The 25,768-nt window shown below is 36.6% G+C and overlaps 1 protein-coding gene across 2 annotated transcripts; it reads right to left on the minus strand.

The window, feature by feature from the left end:
* Positions 1–24,861, minus strand: LOC146000042 (hemolymph lipopolysaccharide-binding protein-like). Of its 2 annotated transcripts, none has more exons than XM_083137361.1 (4): positions 24,801–24,861; positions 7,145–7,238; positions 6,264–6,533; positions 1–288 (listed from the first exon to the last, which is right to left on the minus strand). In XM_083137361.1, the coding sequence occupies exons 2-4, from the start codon at positions 7,209–7,211 to the stop codon at positions 128–130; spliced, it is 498 nt and encodes a 165-aa protein (XP_082993487.1). In that variant the 5' UTR covers positions 7,212–7,238; positions 24,801–24,861; the 3' UTR covers positions 1–127. The 2 variants fall into 2 exon arrangements, with proteins under 2 accessions (XP_082993487.1, XP_082993488.1); XM_083137362.1 differs by lacking the exon at positions 24,801–24,861 and adding an exon at positions 8,771–8,870.
* Positions 24,862–25,768: the final 907 nt, after the last annotated feature.

Consider the following 25,768-nt stretch of genomic DNA (forward strand, 5'->3'; position numbering starts at 1 on the left):
TTAGCAGTGCTTTATTTTTGCCTTTGTTACAGAAAAAAATCACAGTACACAACGATACATCGAATCAAAAGCAGTGTTATTTATAAGAGTAACACCACACAGTTACCATTTCCCACGACTGAATATTTTAATGAAATGTTTCACAGATGAACGGTTGATGAGCGTTGCAGCGCAAGTCATTCAAGAGCCAATCACTTGCGATGAGAGCTCCGCAATCTTCACTACCGTCCATATCATCTGGTTCTCCTTTGTGCCAACTGTTGAAGCCAGTTTCGGAGACCAACTCACCTGAAATTAACGTCACGAATTAATCAGATTCCTTACAATAGAGGTTGTGCGTAAACCCATCAAGTAAAGTAGTGTATGTCACATCAGTACCACCGTTACATTGCCAAGTCACATAGCTTACTTCAGATATCTATGCAAAGTTAATGTACTTGTCTACTATTTTTTTTTTTTTAGAATCTACAGCTGTGTTTTAATTTTTATCTTTCCATTTTATTACATGGACTAATTCATGTGTCACAGATAATATGTATGTAGGGTGGGGCACCTGAAAGTACCACCGGAAATATTTCGTGAACAACAACAAATATTGAAAAACTGCTTTCGCAGATATATAGGCATGAGAGGAGCTCATGAAATTAATGGACACAATACGTTCAACTACGTAAGGAAATATGGTTTTCAACACAAACTTACGTTTTTAAAAATGGAAACCCCATTTTATTTCTAGCTCATTTGAAAGTACGGAAAAAATCATTAAAATGGCGTTTCTTACATTGTAATACATCAAGTAGTTCTCAAATAATTGGAACGTGAAGTTGACGTTTGAAACAAACATTCTCACAAGTTGATTCTTATGTCGTAACATACATATCCCCCTTTTGACGCCATTCGGGTAGCGTATTTACAAACCCTAGAGTGCTGCAGAACCAGAGGTATATAACGCTCTCTTATTGGCTGTGCACGCCGGAAGTGGAGTCCATCGTTCCTTGTTTGTTTGTTTACAGAGGAAATAAGAAATATTAGACTCGTAATTATTTAGAAATAAGGTTTGTAATAAAATTGTTGAAATTATATAATGAAATATATTTTTGTATGAGAAATACTATTCAGTCGTTTCCTGGTGATAAAAATCTATATGAAGCCATCAAATGATGATAATGTTGAATATCTCTGAAAGAGCTTGGAACGTGAAGTGAATTACATCGTACAGTGGTTTCCAAAGTGCCCGCCGTGGCTGGCTTACATGGGCGCCGCAAAATGTACTGAAATGATATGGTTTTCCAAATAAGTGCTTATTTAGTACTTTTTACATATTAAATGTTTCTAAATTTGAAATATGAGTTATTTTTAAACTTAAGGCAAGCAACATAACTACACTATCTGAGCGTTGCAAGTGTTAGATAAGTGTACCTACATTCTGACTTGGGCGCCGCTGGAAAATCTTGAAATTTTAAGGACGCAGCGAAACGAAAAAGTTTGCGAATCACTTGATATCGAGAGATATTTTGAATTATACTAAAAATGTCACTATCTGTTTTAATAAACCATGGACGTGATATGTTAAATATACAATATGGGTGTAATTGCGACATTCATTCACTTCGAGAAGAGTTTTGATATTCTGTCTTTCAAAACATTAAATTTAAAAAAAAAATGGGCTCAAAAATTAACTTAAGTTTAAAGGGTCCCTTATATCGTTGGGATGGATCTCTGAAATGTACACTGTAAATCTAAACCCTGCCCTCTAGCGATTTCTCTAACACCATTTATCTTGAAGGAACACTAGATAATGAAATGCTTCCGAATGACAGCCAATCAGAAGCCACATATCGCACGAGGTTCTGCAGCACTATAGGGTTTGTAAATACGCATTCGGGTATCGTAATAAACATGTTACTCTTCTGCAAACTATGCGTTGTGCTTAGGAAAGTTGTTACGTTCCAACTGCGGGTTACAATAGAATGTGTTAGTTTATACATGAGTAAGCTTTGAAAAATTATCTAAAAGGTTCTGATACATCTTTCGGAGTTAACAAATATTTTTAATTAAAAAGTATAAATTTTAAACATTCCGCCATCAGTTACATACATAAATGTTAGTACAGTGGGATCCATGAGTATTACCGTGCAAATTGTCCATCACCATGTTCGTGCACTTTATTTGACCCAATAAGAGCTTCAAGAATTAAAATAAAACTCAAAACAAGCTGTTGACAACTTCTGCACCAGCATACATGAAAAACCATCACTTAAAAACACATAGGATGTATGAGAAACATTAATGAAAATATTCATGGACAATTTGCACGGTAATACTCATGGATCCCACTGTACATTAACGTCTTTCTAATTTTTAATTGTCGTTCATTCATTTACGTCATAATTTTTAGTACATCGGAACAATCAACTTTTCATGTTTGGTCTTGACAAATCTTTAAGTTTTCAACTTATATTAAACTTTGCACCATATACATTTTTTCTTACTTTCTTTCAAATTATTTTATGAAATTGATCAAATAAAGGAAGGACGTAACAAGGTACACTGATTAACCAGACGTTTGTGATAGTGTATTTACGTCAGAAATGTTGCTGAGAAAATAGTATCTTCAAACTCTGAAAAGGCCGAGATGATACTTATCTATGGCGAGTGTAGGAAAAATGCAGCACAAGCGTGCGGGCTGTATGCACGACGGTATTTACGCTCTGCTCTGCTGACAGGCATAGTGGGGATGTGCATTCACGCTCAACTTGACGTTACAATTACTTGAGAACTACTTGACGTATTACAATGTAACAAACACCATTCGTAATGAGTTTTTCCGTACTTTCAAATGAGCTAAAAATAAAATGGAGTTTCCATTAAAAATAACTAAATTTGTTAGTTGGTTGAATTGGTGTTTTAAGCCCACTTTATGCACAGTAAGGCTAATTGGGACTGGACCTACAGTTTAAAGTGGGATCCGAACCAGCGGGTATCGAAACCGGGGCCTCTTGATTACAAGGCGACGACGCTACCACTGCGCCATCGGGGAGGCAACTAACTAAATGTGTGTTGAAAACCATATTTCCTTAGGTAGTTGAACGTATTGTGTCCACTAATTTCATGAGCCTCTCTCATACCTATATATCTGCGAAAGCAGTTTTTCAATATTTATTGTTGTTCACGAAATATTTCCGGTGGTACTTTTAGGTACCCCACACGGTATACTCCCCCCCCCCTTACACGCACAGAGTGAGTCACCTAAAATTACCACAATAAATATTTTGTGAACAACAATAAATATTGAAAAACTGCTTTCGCAGATATATAGATAGATATGAGAGGGGCTCATGAAATTAGTGGACACAATACGTTCAACAACGTAAGGAAGTACGATTTTCGACACATACTTACGTTTTTTTAAAAAATCTGGAAACCCCATATTATTTATTATTGCAATTGAAAGTTGAAAGTAGGGGAAAATTCATTAAGAATGGCGTTTGTTACATTGTAATACGTCAAGTAATTCAAACAAACGCCTCAGAAGTTGAAACGTGTGTCGAACAAACATATCCCCCTTTTGACGCCATTCGTGTGTCGTAATCACCCTATATAACCAATAAAGGGATCGCCCCGGCTTGGCGCCCCTGAGCCCGGCAAATGTTCGAGATTTCCACGAAAGGTCACTAGAGATGCTGAAACAGTTTCCTGGGGATAGTAAATTGAACTTCCGCCCAGCAGATTTAAGTCGGCAAAGAACCAAGAGCGGAAATCCTTGGCGATAAATAAGAAGATAACCTTTAGCATAATGTTAGAGAGCAGCTGAGTATTAAAAAGTTTATTCGCATCACGTTATCACATCTAAACAGGATTTCAAATATTAATTTGGGGTAACTTGTTTCCCTTTTATTTCTCGTTCTCGACAGTGCAACAGCCAATGGAGTGTCAGAAAATCTCGAGTGGAAGGGGAACCTGTAACTGCACAAGCCAATGGCACCTTCTAATTAGCAAAAAACATCTTCGCCTTCAATTTTCTTCAACAAAATACAGTCCATTTCCAGCTTTTGTTGCTCTATCCTTTTAAATACTCGTTGATTTCCACACTTCTCTGGAATTCTCATAATCTACATGCGACTTCTCCATGAATGTGATTAAATATGGATTTCTTGGAAGAAAACTTACTGATGTCCTAAGTGTTGTAGTACCAAACATTACTATCTTAAGAGTCTAATTTTACGACAATTGAAATTTCGGGAATCTTTCAAACAAGTTCAAATATGAATCCAGAAGGAATTCTTTTCTCGCTTCCGCCACCGAAATTTCCTGATATTTTCTAATTTTTATTGTAGTGAAACCTTCTGTTTTGTTCACTGGCTAGATTGTACTTCTTTGAAATAATCGTGTTGCTCCAAGAACAACCCAAGAACAACCCAACCCAAACTCTTTATCTAGTACTCTGTTACGTACGCTTCTCATGAGAACCCCCTAGCCAATCACGTTTAAGGGAAGAAGTGACAATTTCCCACCAGTTGTACATTTATTTCAATATCGACGGAATAGGCACTGCTAGTAAAGAAAACCCCAACAGATTTTGAGAGTATCAATTTCTCCCCATGTTGCAGGTGGAAGCGTTTTTTAAAGTTGATTATTAAGCGAGATTCGATGTGTTAAATAATATGATGAATAATCGTTTACAGAATCCAATGTATTCCTTGTCCTCCTCCGTAGCCGAGCGGGTTAAGGCGTTCACTCGTCTTGAGATCGTTCGCTGCGGGACGGCGTAGGTTCGAATCCGGCTCTGGTCGGAATTTATTCGGCCTACGTATAGGGCCGGTGGCAACCCACCATCGTGAGGAAATTGGGAAGCTCCGAATGAGTGAGCGGTAACCCGGTCGAGAAGACCTACTATAACGGCTGAGGATACGTCGGGCTGACCCCCAGCCATTCCAATACTGGTCTAAGATCTCCACGCTATAACAGGTGACGGAGGAACAGTGTGGGAGGGAGACCAGCAGTCGGTAGGTAAGCCAAGGCTCTCAAGGGCTGTCGCGCTATGGGTTATTATGTGTATTCCTTACGGCGAATCAAGTTCAACGTGAATTTACGACTAATCAAATGGGAGTTTTGACTTTTCCAAATATAAAAACCTTTTTAAACGTATTCTTTTTCCGTTCGTGTACTTTTCTGCGCCACTAGATGTTTGATATTCCCGAGATAACAAATAAAAATAATGCTCCCATAAGTGCAATGTATTTTTCCGGTACACTCCTCCTCCGCATGATGTGCATAAAAGAGCTACGTTTCATCTTAAATGGAGTTAAAACTGACTTTCAAGGAGATAGATTTTCGAAGGCTCGATAAAGTGCCTCCTAGGGTAATGTTAGGTGTCAAGAGGGGGCGGGTGGAGCTGCTATTACCGTTAACTTTGAAGTGATGGCATTTTTTCCTTAGTTTTCACCGTCTAGAACCGATGGCATCACCCACCCATCTCAATAATCCGCCGATGGTCGTATGAAATCGAAAATAAAGGATTCCCGGGTTACCCCCACACCCCCTATACGCCTTCATGGCGTGGTGCTAAGCACAGGGGAGCACTTTACCTTTTAGCCGGATAACAATATTATGTCATTTTGACGTCAGCCATGGCGCTATTAAAAAAGTAGTTGGGGAGGTAAGAGGGAGTGGGACGACGCAGCCAATATAACAATATCATTGCAAAATGTATATTTATGACAAAACTTGTTTTATGTGTACCGGAGCCAGTGATGACACCATAGTGGGACAGGGGAACGGGCATCCCAGTTCACAGCCAAACGAGTGCATATCACGGAAAATTTGATTAATTCTGCTGTAAATATTTTAGAAGCAAAAATGGACTCCTTTACACAGGAATAAACTTTCTGATAACTACAAAAATGTTCTATAAGAAGAGAAATGTTTCTTTTGTGCAGTAAGTGTAGTTTTTAAATCAAATTTAATTTTTTTCCCACCATTTTAACACCGAAATTCCATTTTTTAAATACTACTTTGGTTCCAAAATGTGCTCAGTTTTTGTACCAAATCTTGATGTTTTAATCACCACAAATATTTGGCTCTACTAATTCGATATGGAAAGAAATCTTACAAATTTCGTTCCGAGCCACAACTGAATACCAGTGTTTGCTAATTCGTATGATTCGATTGATCTGCCATCTGGTGGAGGGTTCCAAATAACAGTAACATTGGTTCCACATTGATGAACAACTCGTTGGTTAATGAACTTCCACTGCACTTACCCAGGACAGTCATGTAAACTCCTTCTGAGATTCTGTCGCTGAATCCGATCCAGACGCTCAAAGATTCGTCATCGCCTGGAGGAACACCTAGTGCTGTCAGAATGTTCACAATCTCCTCATGCTCCCTGTCACTGTTCAACACCAACAAATGAGAATTCTCTCCTTCGCACACTTCATTAGCTGCCTCCCACGTCAGCAGTTCCTGGTGGTAGACATAGTTGCCGGCTTTAGAAATGGTATAGGTTTTTGTATTCTTGCCGCTAGGTGGTTCTGGAGTGAAGAACACAAAAAATGAATACCAACTTCTGCTGCTGAAAGATAGTACATGTTTCAGGCCCGTACCCAAGCGGGGGAAGGGAAGAAGAGGATGGATCTGGATCCCCCCGTTGAACCACACGTTGAACTATGAAATATTTTAATGTTAACCTATCAAAACCTACGAGATTTTTCAGATTTTGCAAGAATTTCCGTTTTGAACTTGCATAAATGAAAGAGTTGATTCTGGAGAGGCAGGCTCCAGAAGCCTGTAGTCTAATATTTTATAATTTCAGTTTTATAACAGTGATACAAGGCTAGCAGACATCCCGATTCATCCTTTCAAATCCCTGTCCCAACTTTTTTCGAGCTGCAGAAGTGATGCAATTTTTTTTTTTTTTTTTTTTTTGCATTAAGACATATTTTTCATTATAACAGTCATTGTTCATACGTATATCATTTAAGTTATAAATATGTCTATATTTTCTTCTAAACACAGAATTATAATAATTTTCTTACTTTCCTTGCTCGTAACAGCATTCAAAATACTCTTTTTCTAGCAGTTTCCCCTGTTAGAGTTCGCATATGAGTATTTTTGTGAAATGAAAGTATAAGCAAATACTTACGGTGTGAAGATGCAGCGATGGATGAAAGGAGGCCGACAGCCAACACTAGGAGAGTTCTAGAAACCATCGTGGCTCTTACTGAGTAGGCCTATGTCTACAAGGAGAAATATCTTATTTAGTTTTAAACCTTGGAAACCTGCAGGAAACTTGGGAGAAATTACGTCACTATTTTTATATGATTACAAGCAAACTATTCAACACCTGGGTAACAGCTATCCGATTTAAGAATGGGTTTTATGGAATTTATTTTGCGTTGGGTGGGGTTTCGATTGCTTTTAAGTCTAAAGATAAATGCACTTTTTTATTATTATGAGAATTAACAATAATTACAACAAAACATGAAAATAATATAAACTGAATTATGAATAAAACATTTCCTTCTCTTTTCTAATGTATCAAACATTCACTATTGTATTCATAGGCGCTCAGAAAGGAGCCTGGAAACCCCTTTGGGCTTAATTTTCTTGAAAAAATAGCTCACAATTATTTTGCTAATTTTCCTTACCACAAGAGCATTCAAATGCTTTTACAATAGCTTGAAGGATCTCCCTTAAAAACTTTATGGTTGCACCTACATAAAGAAACAAAAAATGAGTCTACTGACAAAAATATGTTTTTTCTAGTAACACATCAGAATGCATAAACTGCTAATCTTGCCAATTTGGTGCATCAAAATGCATCAAAGGATATTTTTCAACAGTTGTTCCGTATGATGGACTAAAAATGCATCAATCGAGAAGGTCAGAAGCGATAATTCCAAAGAAACCAAAGTTAAAGTTTAACTGCCAATTTATGCACCAAAAGTTCATCAACCTTTACTAGATCCGTTTCTATTTTATTTTGTTTCATGAATTGGCGGTGATTTTTTTTACAACAAATTGAACTCTTCTTACAGTCAATATTTAAGTTGAATTGGCATTTGCTAGACCTTTATAGACATAGTAGGCCTACCAAAAACAGGCCATTATTCCGATCTGCTTGTGATATGCTTTAATGTGAAAATGGTGGAATGAGAAGTGGTTTTGCCTGAAAGATAAAACAAAGGCTTTTGAGTGAGACAAAACGCTAGTGTGGAAACCTGGATGAACCCCTTTTAGAGGTGAAGTGTGTTCACCAGGTGAGCCTACCAACCTAACCTTCAACTTTGGTTTTCAACGCATTGACATTGACACTGCTTACAATTGTAAAGAAAGAAACGAAAAGTGAAAACAAACGAGCCTTGTATTAAGCTAAACTACAAAATTAGCAAATGAAGCTCGTCTCGAAGTCTGGTTTTAAACATGTCAAAATGACTGTAATGTTCCACAACTGTCTTTTTTTCAGAAGAGATGTCCAAAAACATCGTTTTAAGAAATGGCTCAAATTTCAGGTTATATTTATTTTATAGAAATTGTAACATCATCCATTGAAAAAAACTAAGTTAAAGTTGTGTTAAAAATATAACCAAATCAGTAGACTAAAAAAATATGTTTTCAGCCAATTGTATTTTAACTCTTCTCGAATTACCCTATTAATAATGTGCAACTACCTTCGTCCAAAGTGAGAGTAAATTTCATTATAAACATTTATTCAATTAAACTTAAAGTAATTTCAGCCAATAGTGCACATTAATGCAGGACAACTTACCTCCACAGTAGCAATAGTTGATGCAGCGAAGTGTGCAAGAGCTTTTAATAATAATAAGCTATACTAGAGCCTGAAATAGTACATTATGTACTTATTCAGCATGTCTCCTTCCGTAGCGAGAAAAAATGGCTGCATTGTGAAAATTCTATTTTTTTCTAAGAGGTGCAATTTTGAAGATTGGAAAAAAAAACGTTCATAAAATGGGCCCCCTTATATTTAGTGCAATTAAATCAGCAACAGCATAAATTATAGTGATATAGGCTTAAATACGATACCGTAACGATCCGTAGTATCTTTTAATTATTATGGACAACGAACTCCAACTTCCAGTCATTCAACCATCGTTTTCCATTTCATGCAAAATTTTGCAATAACCTCTCGACATTGAAGAAGGCATGCATTTTGCAATAAGCAATTTTTAAATTAGATAATTTGAGATAAATCCATTCAGAACGGACTAGTTCTATTGATCAATGTGCGATTTGATAAAGGAGAGATGAATTTATCTTGAAATGTTAAGCGTTTATAGAAATTTTGTGACTTCATCATTTTGTGCAATACCACATCCTTCACATTGAAACACCCTCTAATTATAGGGAGGAGGGGAACCGGGAAAAGCCTTGAAAGCTGAGTGGAGGAAAGAACAACTACTTTCCATCTCGCAGTTTTACAAAAGCATTGACGTGTACAAAACAGGGGCGCACTTAGTAGCTTCAGATTCCACGAAAACACCCTTTTCTATGCACATTTAGTGTAATTTTAGGCGTAATATACTGTCATACGTCTGGTGAGGAAATGAAACTAATATTTACTGTATATGTAAAGGATAGCCGAATATTAATTATTAATTAACGAACTAACAAAATCTCTAACTTTCTTAAATTAGCAGCTTTATGGCTGCAGCCATGGGCGTATATATAGTTCACGTAAGGGGGAGTTCAATATTTCATAAGTGAATCTCCGGAACACTACTGACCGGAAGCTTGTTGTGGAGCGGGGGGGGGGGTGTACGTACATATCCATTATCATATTTTTTACACCTTTTTAAAAAAAGGAGAAGCAGAAATGCACTTCGAAGTATATGATTAATCATGCAATTCCATTTCGGTGCCATAATGAACTAAGCTGCTATCTCACAATGTCTAAACTTTATTTGAAAACTGCGGACTAAACAATGCGGGCACCCAAGCACTGACTATTTACAGTAAGCAGCTTACTATGCAATTGAAATTCAGTGCTGCTGTCAGGCGGCGGCGTTATCGTGAAGTCAAATAGAGGAAGTGTACCAAATGTGGGCTCCCATTTTGTTTTTGACACATATCAAGGAAACCATGATGAAGCCAAAATAAGCTATACTAGAGCCTGAAATAGTACATTATGTACTTATTCAGCATGTCTCCTTCCGTAGCGAGAAAAAATGGCTGCATTGTGAAAATTCTATTTTTTTCGAAGAGGTGCAATTTTGAAGATTGGAAAAAAAAAACGTTCATAAAATGGGCCCCCTTATATTTAGTGCAATTAAAATCAACAACAGCATAAATTATAGTGATATAAGCTTAAATACGATACCGTAACGATCCGTAGTATCTTTTAATTATTATGGACAACGAACTCCAACTTCCAGTCATTCAACCATCGTCTTCCAATCAGGAAATATTCAGAAACATCACAGGAATGCAGTGTCAGACAGCACTGAAGCTCTTCCTGGTCATCAGCGGTATACGGACGAAATCCAGGAAGAGGCTACAGTCGACTCTGCATTTGTTTAGTAAATTGAATTGCAATAAATATCTGGGAGACAGAGAGTCCGGGGGTCAGTTCTCATTCAGTTATTGAGGAGCAAGTTACGATTGAATAGAGAGAGAGGAGGAGGTTCTAGGGAGAGCGTGTTAACGCTAGTCGCAAGTCAGACTCTACGTACAGTCACAAGCATAACGTCTCACGACAGATCTTCAGTTGGAGTACAGAGACAGGTATATCCTTACATTACCCATGCTGATCCAGTCTTTAGGGGTGTGAAACTCAAGTGTCATGTGTTGCCATTCAAGTGTGTAAATTTAGTACCTCTAGCGCCTTACCACCAAGCTCACCTCTAGCAAGAGTGCTTTACCGTCAAGGATGAATGATGATTAGTGAGCTACATTCCCAAAAGATCCCCCATACCTAAGGATATGATACGTGGTAGAGGTGCTGGGATTTTCATTTATTCCACCAGGAAGTAAATGAAAATTGAAAGGATAGCTTCAAAACCTAATGAGACGTGGATGGAAATGCTTAGGGCTTTCATCAATTTTTACGGAAATGAGATGAAAATTGGTGATTACGTGGTGATATACGCAGGATTTTCACTTATGAAAATTTCAATTTTAGAGCATGAAAAGTGAAACCACACCTAAAAATTATCAGAATCAATGTTTTATCAATTTTCTTTTACCATGAAAAGTATGCATTTTGAAGCACGGAATCTGGAAAGTTGCGCGCGGATTTATATTAAGTATTAAGTACCAGCGGGGAAAAATAGGACAGTAAACAATGATAGATGTCGAGTTTTAACTCGAGGATGAATCAGATGAAACTCATCGACCTCAAGTCAGGGTCGGTCACCCGCAAAATGTAAAGATGCGGCGGAACCCGCGCCCTAGCTCCGCCGTGGTTATCCGCGTCGGGCAGGCGATTTGGTATCAGGAGCGTCCGTCATTCCGCGTCTCGGAAGGTTCGATGTCGCACTTTAGGGAGGCCCATTTTGTCAAAAATGTGGCCGGCCTCGGAACGCCCGTGGACGTTTCCCTATCAATCCGCTTGTGACTGTCATCTTTTTATAACATTCACAATTAAGTTGCATTAATGATAAAAATCTTTGATAAGAAGAAAGACATTTCATTATCACTGTTACTGTTCTAATTATGTATTATGGGATATAGTGTAATATACATCAATTCGTAAGTAGATTTCAGTATTTTTCTTTCTTAAAACAAATAATATATTTGTTTTAGTTGCTAATACAAAACTAACAGCAACAATTATGGCGACCTTCAGCCAGGATTCGTGAATATATAGTGTGGAAGTTATCTTCTGATTACTTTAAATAATGGATCGGAAACAACATTCTTACAACTTAAGAACGGGAGTTTTCTTAAGATCCGATGTCGTCGATAGTTTCAGGGAAAATGAAACTATTGAAGAAAATGCTGACCCAATGAAGAATATTATTCGTTGCAGTAACATTGAAGCAGATTCTCGTCTTGTGAAGTGCAATAGCTGCAATAAATGGGAACATTTGGAGTGCAGAGGTTTGACTGTAATGCACTGGGTAATATTTAGTTCTTCTAATGAAAGCTATTTTTGTAAATCTTGTAAACCAGATTTTGATCCTTTTTTTGTTAAAGTCTTATACAAGTACAGTGAATCCAAACTTGGACAAGATTATTGCTGCATTTCAAGTTACGGTTACCCAAAGTTTGCAGCAAAATAATGAAAATCTTCAAGAAAAGTTGCAACAGAACATTCGCTGTGAATTACAACAAAATAATGAAATGTTGCAAAAGGAGTTGCAAAAGGATATGCAACAAAATAATGAAATGTTGCAAAAGGAGTTCCAAAAGGATATGCAACAAAATAATGAAATGTTGCAAAAGGAGTTGCAAAAGGATATGCAACAAAATAATGAAATGTTGCAAAAGGAGTTGCAAAAGGATATGCAACAAAATAACGAAATGTTGCAAAAGGAGTTGCAACAAAATAATGAAATGTTACAAAGGGAATTGCAACAAAATAATGAAAATCTGGAAGAGAAGTTTCAAGCCATTCGAAATGAATTACAGCAGCATAATGTTAGGTTTAACGGCCGGCTTGATCATATTGAACATTCGTAACAAGATGTTGCCCAAACTTGTCAAAATGTTAGCAGTGAGTTGAGGTGTAAATTGGATGAAGGTATTAGTACAATGCATGTCGAAGTTTCAGATATTCAAGAACAAATGAAGAGTCATGACGGAAAGTTGGCAAGGTTGGAAGTCTGCAATGAGGAAATTATGGAGAAATTTACTCAACATGAGGTTAGGTTTGAAACATTAAATGCGGAATTAGATAGAATGAAGGTAGTTCAGACTGCTACATGTAGCTCTGAAACCTTGGTAAATGACCTTAGAGATAGGGTTATTTCTTTGGAGCAAGGCAATGCCATCAGCAATAGTGTTGCTAACGAAACTTTGAATGGAAGACGAGAACTGAGCGAAGAGGATGGAAATAGTAAACAAACTGAGCATGTGGCTTGTCAAACAAATAACGCAAATTCAAATCGAAGATCACGAAATGTTAAATTTCGGGATAGTGCTCGAAGTGACAAACGTGGTGTTGGTTCTTCCGGTTATGATTCATCTGATATTGATGTACCTGTAATTACTAAACGTAAATCAGGTCAGAACCCTTCTTTAGGAACTAATTTTAACTACAGGCTTTCCAATACATCTTATTTGTGGGATCCTCCATCACGTGACGAATCACCTGCTCATTTCACTACACATCCGTTGGCCAATAGGGACTTCGCACTTTCGGAGAATACAAATAGAGTGCATTACAATGAACCTTGTTCTACTAACCATTATGGTTATGGAAGTCCTCTGAATGCCAGTTTTCATAATGAAACTCAGTGTTGTACAACGAAAGCTTATTAAAATAATCCAATTTCACAAATGTGTTTTCAGCATACACCTTCATGTGAGAAGCCATTATATACTGTGGCTGGTAATACAAATGCTACAACTTCAATGAGTCCGATGTTTTGTAATCAAAATTACATTCCCAGAAATGACATTTTGAATGATCCAATTAACATTGCTTCTAAGAATTCTCAGTCTCCAAATTTTGAATCAAACCAGTTTTGTAAACCTGGGCGTGCAGAATGTAATTCAAATATTTCTGCAAGAAACCAATTTGGAGAATGCCCGGGTAAAGTTATTCGTGTAAATGAGCTAAGCCAGTTACCACGTTTTGGAGGTGACGTCTCGAAACAATCAGCTAGGGAGTTTATAGACCAGCTGACAACAATGTTAAATTTGATTGGTGTATCTTCTCAATATCGCCTGCAAGTTATTCACAAATGTTTTTACAATACTGCAGCGTATTGGTTCAATAGTGAAAGACGGAATTTCTCATCATATGATGATTTTGTGTGCAAGTTTCTTGAACAATTTGCTTCGAATGATTTGTTAGAAAGCCAACTGACAGTTTTGCGTTCTCGTAAATACAACACATCTTCTGGTTTATCATTAGAAGCGTACGCATTGAAGGTATATTCATCTTATTGCAACCTTGTAGAAAAGCCTAAACAAGCTGAGATAATAAGAGTAATTCTGAAGCAATTGCCAGAAACAGTTTCTAAGAATGTGGGTTGCCACGAAATTTCCAACCTTAAACAATTAACACAAAAACTCAGGGCAATAGACTTATATTCTAGTGATAAAACCAAATCTTTGTCACTACCTGGTGATTATATAAGTGGGGAGTACAACTCGAATAGGTTCGAAAAATCTAGGCATTTTGTAAGGCAAGTGTCTATGGAAAATAAGTCATGCAGCGATTCATCTACCCAAACAGTAGCTTCAGAGAGACTTATGGGCCAACCAGCTGCTAGGAATCCCAGAAACAACTATTGGCAATCTGGAGCTAATCAAGAGAGCTATAGGCGACAAGGTAACGATCGAAGTTTGTACTTTCATAATAATAATCGAAGAACAAACACTCAAAGGAACGCTAGTAATAGCAATAATACAGATGCACCTAGATACAACAGGAATAGAAGATTTCAAAGTCCGACCAATACAGAATTGCGAGGTGACTCCATTAACACTAACTCAGAGATTTCAGCAAGGAACAATGGACATTTCCGAAATGGAATGAATTGCAATGACATTAGTTTAAATCAAGAATGTTCCTCAGTAACTAATGCTACTAGTGGGAGCCCTCCGAGAACATTAAACAACTAAGGCGGGGAAATGCGCTCCAATTCGCCCTGCCAAAGGATGACCACATGGAGCTTACTTGTAATTATGATCCTTACCTTTTGCATGTTAAGTCTTGTCTCGGTGACTTTAATAGAGTTAAATATTTAGGCGTTGATAAAGAAGATGTTTTACCTGTTGCATTTTTGCTGGAGTGGTTTGATTCAGAGCCTGAGTGGACTGTTACAGATAAAGGAACTCCTACACCTTTACTTGAAGCACCAGAAATACAGGGAAGAATTTGTGACCTGTTTCTTAATTGTTTTAATTGACACTGGTAGTCAATGTAATTTGTTGGATTACAAGGTTTGGATCACTCTAAGTTCTTTATTACCAAGTATAAAGCTGGAACCAATAGAAGGAATTCAGTTGGCTTGTTTCGCTGGTGAGCAACGTATAAAAGTTGTGGGTTTTAAATATGTCATTATGCAGTTGGGAGATGAATTTTTCCACGTGGGTTTATATGTAGTTAAACAATTACATGCCGATTTGATCTTGGGAGCACCATTTTTGTGGCAGTATAAGGCTATAATTAATTATCGTATGTCTACTGTTGAACTAATTCATTCAAGTGGTAAGGAAGTATCAGCTCCTTTTGTTCCGAGTTCCACAAATAATACTTGCTCGCTAAATTCCGTAATTGAATCTTGTAAAACTTTGACATTTGAATCTTCTCATGTTAATGATTCTGCTTATCTAGCTTCTGAAGAAGATATCCATAAGAAAGTTTATGGCAACGAATATTGTGAAGCTGGAGTTGCTGATAAGTTATTTAATTTATTACTGAAGTATCAAGATGTGTTTTCGGACAAACCAAAGGCAGCCAAGGTGGAATCTTATGACATACAGCTAGATACGAATGAACCTATAGTGGCATCTACGTACCCTATTCCATTCGCTAGGCGAGATGATATGGAGAAAGAATTAAAGAAATGGAAAACGTGGGGAGTAATTCATGAAAGTACTTCTCCATACCGGAACCCTCTCCACATAGTTCCAAAGGCAGGTGGATTGTGGCGTCCTGTTGTTGATTTTAGGAAGCTGAATGAACATGTAATTTCACCCATGACACAGGTTGAACCTATATCTGAACTTTTGCCTAGGTTGAGAGGCGCAAAATTCTTTTCGACGATTGACCTAACTTGTGGATATTTTCAAATACCACTGACACCTAGATCTTATAAGTTCACATCTTTCTCATATCGTGGTATTTTAATGGAATTTCATTTTTTGCCTTTTGGTATTAAGAGTGCTGTTAGTGTTTTTGTCGACAGAATGCATAAAGTGTTTGGCAATGATACTAGTTCATTTCTTATAGTGTATGTGGATGATATTCTTATATTTTCATCATCACTGCAAAGTCATTTAAAACATTTGGACTACGTGTTGAAAACTTTGAAAGAAGTAAATATGTCCATCAAATTATCGAAGTGCACATTTTGTAAAACTGAAGTGAAGTTTCTTGGTCACATAGTATCAGGTGAAACCATCGCTGTAGATCCAGAAAGAAATCTAGCAATAACTGAATATCCTACTCCAACAAATAGAAAAGCGTTAAGAAAATTTTTAGGAATGGTAAATTGGAGAAGAAAATTTGTGGATAAGTTTGCAATGATTGCTGCTCCTTTATACGATTTACTTAGAACGAATAAGAAATGGGAATGGAATGAAGCACATCTCCAGGCATTTATACGTCTGAAGGAATTGGCTTTGTCTCCGGAGATGTTAGCTCAACCTAACTTGAACAACACTTTCCATGTAAATACTGATGGCAGTAAAATTGGAATCGGCGGAGTCTTATGGCAATATACTGACGATGGTGAAACTTTGATTATCCAGTATGCGAGCAGAGTTTTGCGAGGTTCAGAATTAACATATTCTGTGCATGAAATAGAATGTCTTGCCATTCTTTTTTCCGTGGAAAAATTTTCAATATATCTATTGGGCAGACCATTTGTAATACACTGTGACCATCAATCACTTTCTTGGTTACATTCAGCAAGATCGTTAAATCCAAGGCTTAATAGATGGGCTTTGAAATTGCAAAATTATGATTATACAATTCAGCATGTTAGTGGTTCTGCAAATACAGCCGCGGACGCGTTAAGTAGATATCCAATTAAGTCACAAAACAATTTGTTTCCTTCCACTTTACATGTAAACTGCACAGATATTGATTTACTTGAAGAAGAATACTTTTTGTATTGGATGAAAGTACAACAAAACGATGAATTATGTCAACGAATAATTTCTATGTTAGGCAAGGGTCATGACCATTTCAAAATTAAGGGAATATTTAAACTACATAAAAATATATTGTTTTATAGATCTACCAACTCGAATCATTGGAGAGTTTTTGTACCTGAAGCAGCTGTCAAGAAAGTTTTGTATGAACAACATGATTTGGCTGGCCATTTTGGGTTTTCTAAGCTTTATAAGAAGTGTTCTAAATTCTATTTCTGGCCTAAGATGAGAGGAAGTGTCAAGATATATTTAAGTGATTGTGTGGAATGTGCAAGGACGAAACAAAAAACACAACATATTACCAAAGAGGAGCTTCACGTGATATCTTACAAATTACATCAGTTCTTATCTTTAGACTTGATTGGTCCATTGCCATTATCTCAAGGATATCAACATATTCTGACTATTGTAGAATTAACCAGCAAATATGTTATGGCTTATCCTCTCAGGAAGGCTACAACTCGAGAAATTATCAACAGAATTAACTTAGGTTATTTCCATCATTATCCTATGTGTACAGTTATGTTAACGGATAATGGATCACAATTTAAATCCAATGAATGGGAAAAATTTTTGAAATCAATTGGTGTAAAGCATATTCTCACTTCACCATATTCGCCTCATGCGACTCCAATTGAGAGATATAATAAAGAGATCATTCGTTTGCTTAGACTCTTTTGTAAAACCAACCACAGATCTTGGTCCAAAGTTTTAACAAATGTTATAAAATTACTAAATTACTCATATAACGAGGTTGTTGGTTTCACTCCGGCTGAAATTTTTCTACACGAGGAAGTTCAAGATAAAATAACTTCTGTTATTGACTGGCCAGAAGAGATGAACGAATTGTCTTGGAAAGCTAAATATATTCAGTTAATTGAAACAACTAAACGTTCAAAATCTAGAAAGAAGATTCATTCAAACGCAGAAACCCCTACAATTGTTCAAGGTGATTTGGTTATGGTTAGGAATCATGCAAGAAGTTCTGCCTTGAACAAAACTATCCATAAATTTTATGACTTATATGTGGGGCCATTTTTGGTGGAGGAAGTGAAGAACAATTTCGTGAACTTGGTGTCTTTAGATGGACAACAGATAAAGTGTAGACACAATTTACAAAATATCAAACCCTTTCACTGTTCATTGGAGAAGAAACACGAGTTGTTGTTGAATGTTAACAAATAGGTGCGCAAGGGTAACAACGTAGTTTTGAATTGATTGTCATTCTTTGAAAGATTTGTTATAGTATTAAATGTTGTTTTGAATGTTGAATATTTTAAAGTTATGTAACTGTTCGATGTGTATATTTAAAATCTTGTATCTTTTTAAGCCATCAAAGTATGATGTCTATATTTTCTTCACCCCAGGAGGGGAGATTATTGTGACTGTCATCTTTTTATAACATTCACAATTAAGTTGCATTAATGATAAAAATCTTTGATAAGAAGAAAGACATTTCATTATCACTGTTACTGTTCTAATTATGTATTATGGGATATAGTGTAATATACATCAATTCGTAAGTAGATTTCAGTATTTTTCTTTCTTAAAACAAATAATATATTTGTTTTAGTTGCTAATACAAAACTAACAGCAACACGCTCCTGGTAGCGCTGCGGTTCGCTCGCGAATCCGGTACCCTGGCTATGACAGATCTACCATCTGGAAAATTTACACCATTTCCAGAATTTAATTTAATTTTGAGATAAGGCATTTAGATTCGATGGTTTCTTGAATTTAAAGTGGTTTTAGAACGTAAAAGATAGGATTTTTTTTACATGATTTTGGATACGAAAATTATCACAGCATTGTCTATAAGGGTTAAAAAAATGCAGAAAGCTACAGTAATTTTAAATGATTTTTTTTAATATATCTAATTTTCCTGTGCATTTTGCTCAGATTGTGATAGGCTTACCCTTAACATATTAATTAATTAAAAACGTGGATTAAAATTGAATTTTGAAGTTATATTATGAAAGGAAAATAAATTAGAGTTTATTGACTCTGACTCGGTGGCACTATGTGCATTTTAACGAGTCATAGCAGAGAGTATGCTTGTCTGAGTCAATATTTTGAATTGTTTTTATTATTAATTGAAATTCCTTAAAAGGTTGATTTAAATTTTGTTTAAAACTGACCGTAACTTGTAAATGATTTAGAATGCTTGAACTATAGCTGCTAAGATTTTTGCAACGAGGATATTACATTTTAATAAATATATAGTTTTGGGAACGAATAAGGCCCCGAGGACCACTCATTTATATTCTTAATGACTGAAGTCTCCTAGCACCTCATGAAGGGAGCTTAGATTAAGGAGATAGTCAAGTTTATACGAGATAGTCTCTTGCCTTATGTTAACTTACGAATACAATGTCTCATTTTAAATTCATGTTAATATGTAAAGAAACGAAACGCTAATTATATTCCTCGACACGCTGTACAATTATGTCCGCTATTACGCCAAGCGTATATAGTTAGAGTGACGTACCTTGATTAGGGTATAAACCGCCCAATTAATTAAAAGTTCTAGTTGAGAAGTAATAGATGTATAAATAGGCTGCAGTGACGTGAGATGTCCGTACACAAGTAAGCAGTAGTGACGTGAAATAGTCCGTACACATATATACATATACTTATGCTTAGGCTAAGCCAACTTAATTTGAATAGCTAGAAGAGAATTAGGAGAGCACTTTACACGGCGTGGACGTTTCTCACATATTAACGAGATTTTTTTGTGCTATTATATATTTATATTTTTTTTTGTCCGAAACATTGTTTTGTTTGACAGTTGAATATTTATCCTTGGCATGTTATAGCTTCGAATGTTAAAAACTTTAAAATGTATATTGTTTTCAATCTTAAAATATAAATATTGCAATTTTTGCTCCAAGTTACGGAATTTATTAACATTAAACAGGTCCTACACGACTCAAGTGTGCACAAAGTAAGTTCTTTTTAAGGCATTAGTCTCTATTAATTTATTCAAATTTCATAATATGCGATAATATTTTGTTTAAGCGGTATAATTTATACTAGCTTAGTAGTTACATCACTAAAATTTTAGTTATACTTCAGAAGAAGGTAAACATTTATATTAGCAAATTTTTGTATTAAGCGTAAGTTATTCAAAATATTTATTTTATATGAATATGTATACGTCGACGTCAAGATTTTATTGCACCCAAATAACAAGTATTTTCCTAGGATATTGCATCGTGACCAAAGTCCTGGAAATCCATTTTGCTATCGCAGAATGATTATGGTTAAATCACAACGGTTTTAGTTTTAAGCTTTGCTACAATAATATGCTAAGCATATTTTAGAATGGATAGAGAGAATGATAGATTCTTCATTTTTAGTGCTGTTAGCATAATGTAAGGCAATTATCGCATATTTATAGATTAATTATTTTATTTTTTGGATGGTCGACTTTAAATAAGCATCGTTTCCCGTGTAATTTTGTATTTTAGTACATTTTTAACGACCACTTGCAGACTATGAGTAACAAAAGACTAAAATAAGAATTTCTTTACACAGCAAAGTTTAAACAGGCTTCTACAAGTAAATGTAACCAGTAGGGAAAATAAGGGCAAGGCGAAAAATAACATTATTACTCGTTTAGCTTTAAATACGTTTTCATATGTCCTTATAGATATGGTATTTTCATTTTAAATGCGCACGACTGGTTTTCTCATCAAAAGTAAAGTAGAAGAAGCAATACATTCAAGCAAAGTTACTAGCGACCAGTATTTCACAGCAAATCTTCATGTATTTTAGAAGTAATCGATAAACAAACTGGGCGTACATACGCAAACTAATCTATTTCCTCATTGTCATTGTACAATTACACGCAGAAGCATGTTAAGTATTTCCATGTCATAGACCATCACTAAACACACCTGTTGTTGCCTTCAAACATCAACAGTGTTGCCACTGTACCTCATAATTTTTTTAAAACACCCATTTGGACCGTTACGCCTTTACGAGGCATTTCAGGATTGGCTATACGCGAAAACGATCGGTTTTCTTCTCTGAACTATAGATGGCGAAATAGTCCACCTACCCAAGGTGGAAATTGACGTCCAAATTTCCGTACGAATGTTTGACATTCAATTTCCCATGCTTTGTGGAAAAATAAATTTACACTTTCACTTACATTTGGCAACACTGCATGAACAACACTGCACCCCGTTTGTTGTTTCTATGTTTAAAAATATCTATTTGGACAGGGCTAACATTTGGTGTATGACTTATGTATGTACAGGTTTCGGTTACATAGTAACGCCACTCTTAATTCCCAGTTGCGCCGTTCGTGGGACACCCTGTAGATTCTGGAATAAACGTGGTAGCTTTCACGAAGCTATTTTCATCATATTTCTTTTTATATTTTTTCCACTAGGAATTAACATTTTAGTCATATTTTAATGGGTATAATATAAGAGTTTATCACTAGTTTAAGTATATTTCAATTGATAATGGCATTTTTAAATCATGAGTGGCAAAATATTATTCTTGAGTGTTGTACCAAAAAGATTGGATCCCGGAAAAATTTTCCTATCTTAAATCTACTCTAATATTACCTTTACCTTAAACCTGTCTCAAATTCGAAATTTATCAGCTGTCGGCCAGAGAACAGCCAGTGTCAGCCTCAAGGGAAACAATTCGGCATTCCCAAAACCGAAAGGAAAATGTCGAACCAGGAACCACTAGCAGCGCGTCCAGTATCCTGACAGCATTCGCCAGCTTGGGAGCCAGAATGCTTAAACATGTTCCAGCTTTACTCTACAAGGGATCAAGGAAACTCCCCCCTTCCCCCCTTGTTAAGGCAATTCGTAAAGTACACCACGATGTGCCACGTTCCAGAGAATCTACACAGCCCCTCAAAATTGTCGTGCTACGTCTCCAACAAAATCTTCAATAGAATCTACAAGTCCAGCAGTAAAAATGTTTACAAACAACGACATGTTCCAGAGGGTAAACTACATGATTCCTCCATTAAAGTGTCATGCTACACTCCAAATATACATGTTACTCGACACACTTCCATGTCATGTACAACTCGACGAACTTACGTCTATTCTTCTTCACAAAGCCTCAAAAGAAGAATCGCCCAACGAAGTGTTAGCAGTACAAGAAGTTTTCACACCAAATGTTGCAGTTTTTTCATCAAAGGAGTAAAATCATTGGTCCACCCCACGAAGTTCGTCTCAAAAACAAGCAATACACATAGTGATTATTCCTCCAGGAACATAGTTCTCCCATTCCGAGGACACATACGACCACACATTCGATTGGTCGTTACATGATACACTAAGCAGCAAAAGTGTATTTATCAATATTCCAGTGCAGAACAATTTTCATTGCCACTTTTCTACCCTTAAGTTTGAACTTCCCCAAATTGTCCCTTCCCAAAGTGCAAGTACGAGAAACGCAGACAGCAGAACTCTGCAGGGAAGATGTTCATTCAGTGTGCATACAGTGACAGACAGAAGGAAATGTACAATCCGAGTTGTCTGACTTTCATCAGTACATTCCACACAAGTACAGTGTGGCAGACACGTAGTGGTACTGTACTCTCAGCATAGGCGCCGACTCCAGCTGGGGGGGGGGGGGGGGGGCTCTAGACCCCCCAATGTTAATGATGTTGGGGCAGAGCCACTCAAATAATTTTGCTTAAGAGGATCTAATGTATTATTTTGCTTCTCTTGTAAAGTTTGCTCTGAATTGTACCACATGAACTTAACTTTAAATACACATTTGAAATGTTCTAGACCATCAAATTTGGGAGGCTGAGACCGCTGAACCATCAACTTTGGGGGGGGGGGGGGGGCTATGAACGGAGACAGCAAAACACATGACTTATTACTATATACTAAGTATATAATTATGTGTATTGTTAACATTTTTACTAAAAAGAGTTTCAAAATAACGAGCTGATATGACAATTATACCAATATGTTGTTTAGCGAATTCTGAACAATTTGAGGTCGTAAACACGACTTCCAGGCAATATTGATATGTACGATATTTAGTTATCCTCCAAATCTCTTCCTCTAGTCCAAAGAATAAGGGGAAAGTAATTCTAAAGTCTTTGAGTTTATTTAACACTGACTTGCAGTAAAGTACGCAAAGAAAGCTTATGAAAAAACTGTATTGCGAAAGCGGGAACGGCTATGATCAAAGGCATTATTGCTAAAGCACGGCGTGCTATGTGTTTATTTATTATTGCAAAATTAAATTTAAAAAGTAAAATATTGTAGCAAGAACAAAAAAGTAAAACTATTTGCCTGCGATTTGTGTTAGCATTTATGTAAATAATTAAATAAAACTGTTAAATATTGTAAATATTCGCTATTTTTATGGGTACATCAACACTAAGGTTCTTTGCACCCGTCACATGCCCTTTCTTTACAAGTCTGCTGCGGACATTAAAACACACCCATGCCCTTTCCGGGACTCGAACCCGAGACCTCCGGATCAAAGCGAGTTGAGCCGACCACCCAACACGCTCGGCTACCGAGGCCGGCATAAAACTGTTATGTTGGTCTCTTAATGTAAATACATAGCCTACTTTTAAATAAAAATGTTAATTGTTATCTAAAAAACAAATGAGCAGACACACGTTTTTCATGAGGAATATAATAGCTGCTTATAAACTGCCATACGAAGACGTAATTTTTATTTTTTAAAAAGGGAGGGAGTGAGTCATTCATTCATTTATTTCAGTGATCAGAGCCCCCCCAATAGTTTTGAGTTTGTGTTTTAAGTCCACTTTATGCACAGCAAGGCTAATCGGGACTGGACCTACAGTTTAAAGTGGGATCCGAACCACTTGTGCCTCCACCGGGTATCGAACCCGGGACCCGTCGATTACAAGGTAATGACGCTACCACTGCGCCATGGGGGAGGCCCCCAATAATTTTGAGAAGTCGGCGCCCCCGAGTCTCTCAGGTACAGTAAAATTCCAGGACGTATAGTCAATATGAGCTGAACATCGTGTCTGGAATAAAGGATGTTTATCCTAAATGGACAATGTTACGATTCATTTGTTCATCGTACTTTAGGTGAACGACATCGAGGTCAACGATGTTGGACTTTTCACTCTCAGCGTGTTTTCAATGCATGTTTATGGAATTATCAACGAACAATTTTAATGGAAGAATAAAGACAACATTATTTATTTATTGATTTAGTTTATTTTACTTCGCGTTTTGTGCCTCTTGGCTAATTTGCGAAGATGAGGATGAGTGATGAAAGGATGAAATTGATGAATGGACATTCACAAACAACCAAGCCCGACCAGGATTCGAACCCGGGACCCTTGGCGTCGCAGCGCGATGTGCTAAAGACAACATTAATATGCATGGAAAAAAGGTGTAACAATTGCGATGCTTAAATATTATTTCTACGTGAATTATTAATTCATATGTTATATATGAGTGTGTACATATTTCATATCAAAGGAAGGGGTTGAATAAGTAAATATATATTGTTAATATAAAAATAAAGACGGTGATCCATCGATAATAATAATACAGGAAAACTATAGTGATACGTGCTACGATTATATTTATGTGCGATAAACTCAGTTCGCAATATTCGGCATACGTGTTGTCCCTAGTAACAAAAAATTACTAGCAACACAGGTGAAACGAATTATGTATTTATACAAGTGCTTCGATTTATTTCTTATTCAGTGCTCCACATTATTTACGTTCAAGCAAGGCTATTAGTTATCTATCATTCAATGTTAACACAAATTTATTATGTAAATTCGAGTCTCTTACCTTCAAACGGTGCAATGACTGTCTCGTGTAGACAAACACGTCTTGTGTCGCAAAAGGCTGGTCACGCTCTGACGTGACGTATTAAATGAGTGTGTTTTGACGGCGGACGCCATGTGACGTCAGGTCTCTACATCAACTCAACAAATGCATGCGTTATGTTACGTCACGCTGATCCACTCACTTATTCAGCAGAAATCAGTGGCGTACGCAAGAGGGGTTTACGGGGTTTAAACCCTCCCCCTTGAGCTTTTGAAATATTATGAAAAATGCTGTGAAAAAAATAAAAATGACCAATTTATCACTGTCAAGGACCTGCGGCAGTACTACTACTACTACTAATAATAATATAATAATAATTTGAATTATTATTCTCATGCGGCACGGAGAAAAGCACAGCATTCCAAACACGCGTCTTTAAGAGTGAATGCCTTGAAAATAAACACGAATTCTTGAAAATAATATATAAGAGCAACTATGATTTTAAAGAGCAAAAAAGTTGTTTTGTATCTCGGCTGCAACAATGTTCAATGATCATGTATTTTTGTGTGTGAACAATGAGCATTAACTAAAGAAAGTTCTTGGTTCGTTGAACTTGGCTAATGTATAGACAATGGCTAGGCCGACAAGAATAACTCAGTCACCAGTCCGCCTTCCCGCGGCACGTTTGAATTTCTGAATTCAAACGACAATAAGCTTAACTATTGTAAAATGTTTTGTTGGTAACAACAGTGAGACAATCCAGATGTGAATTATCGGGGATATTTATGTGGCGACAAAGCCGGAAAAACTCCAACCAATTCCGGGAATCGAATCCGGATCTCCCGCAGATGGCCCACTGACCAGACCCCCGCAGCTTCTTGGATGAGTTCCGTACTTTGATTATTTCAATTTATTTTAATATATTTTCTTGTTTTTATGGATTTTCTTCACACTTAAAATGTCTCATCTCGTTGAGTAGACAATTATTT

Source organism: Lepisma saccharinum, chromosome 16 (genome assembly GCF_977018435.1).
Source record: "Lepisma saccharinum chromosome 16, izLepSacc3.1, whole genome shotgun sequence".
NCBI lineage: Eukaryota > Metazoa > Arthropoda > Insecta > Zygentoma > Lepismatidae > Lepisma > Lepisma saccharinum.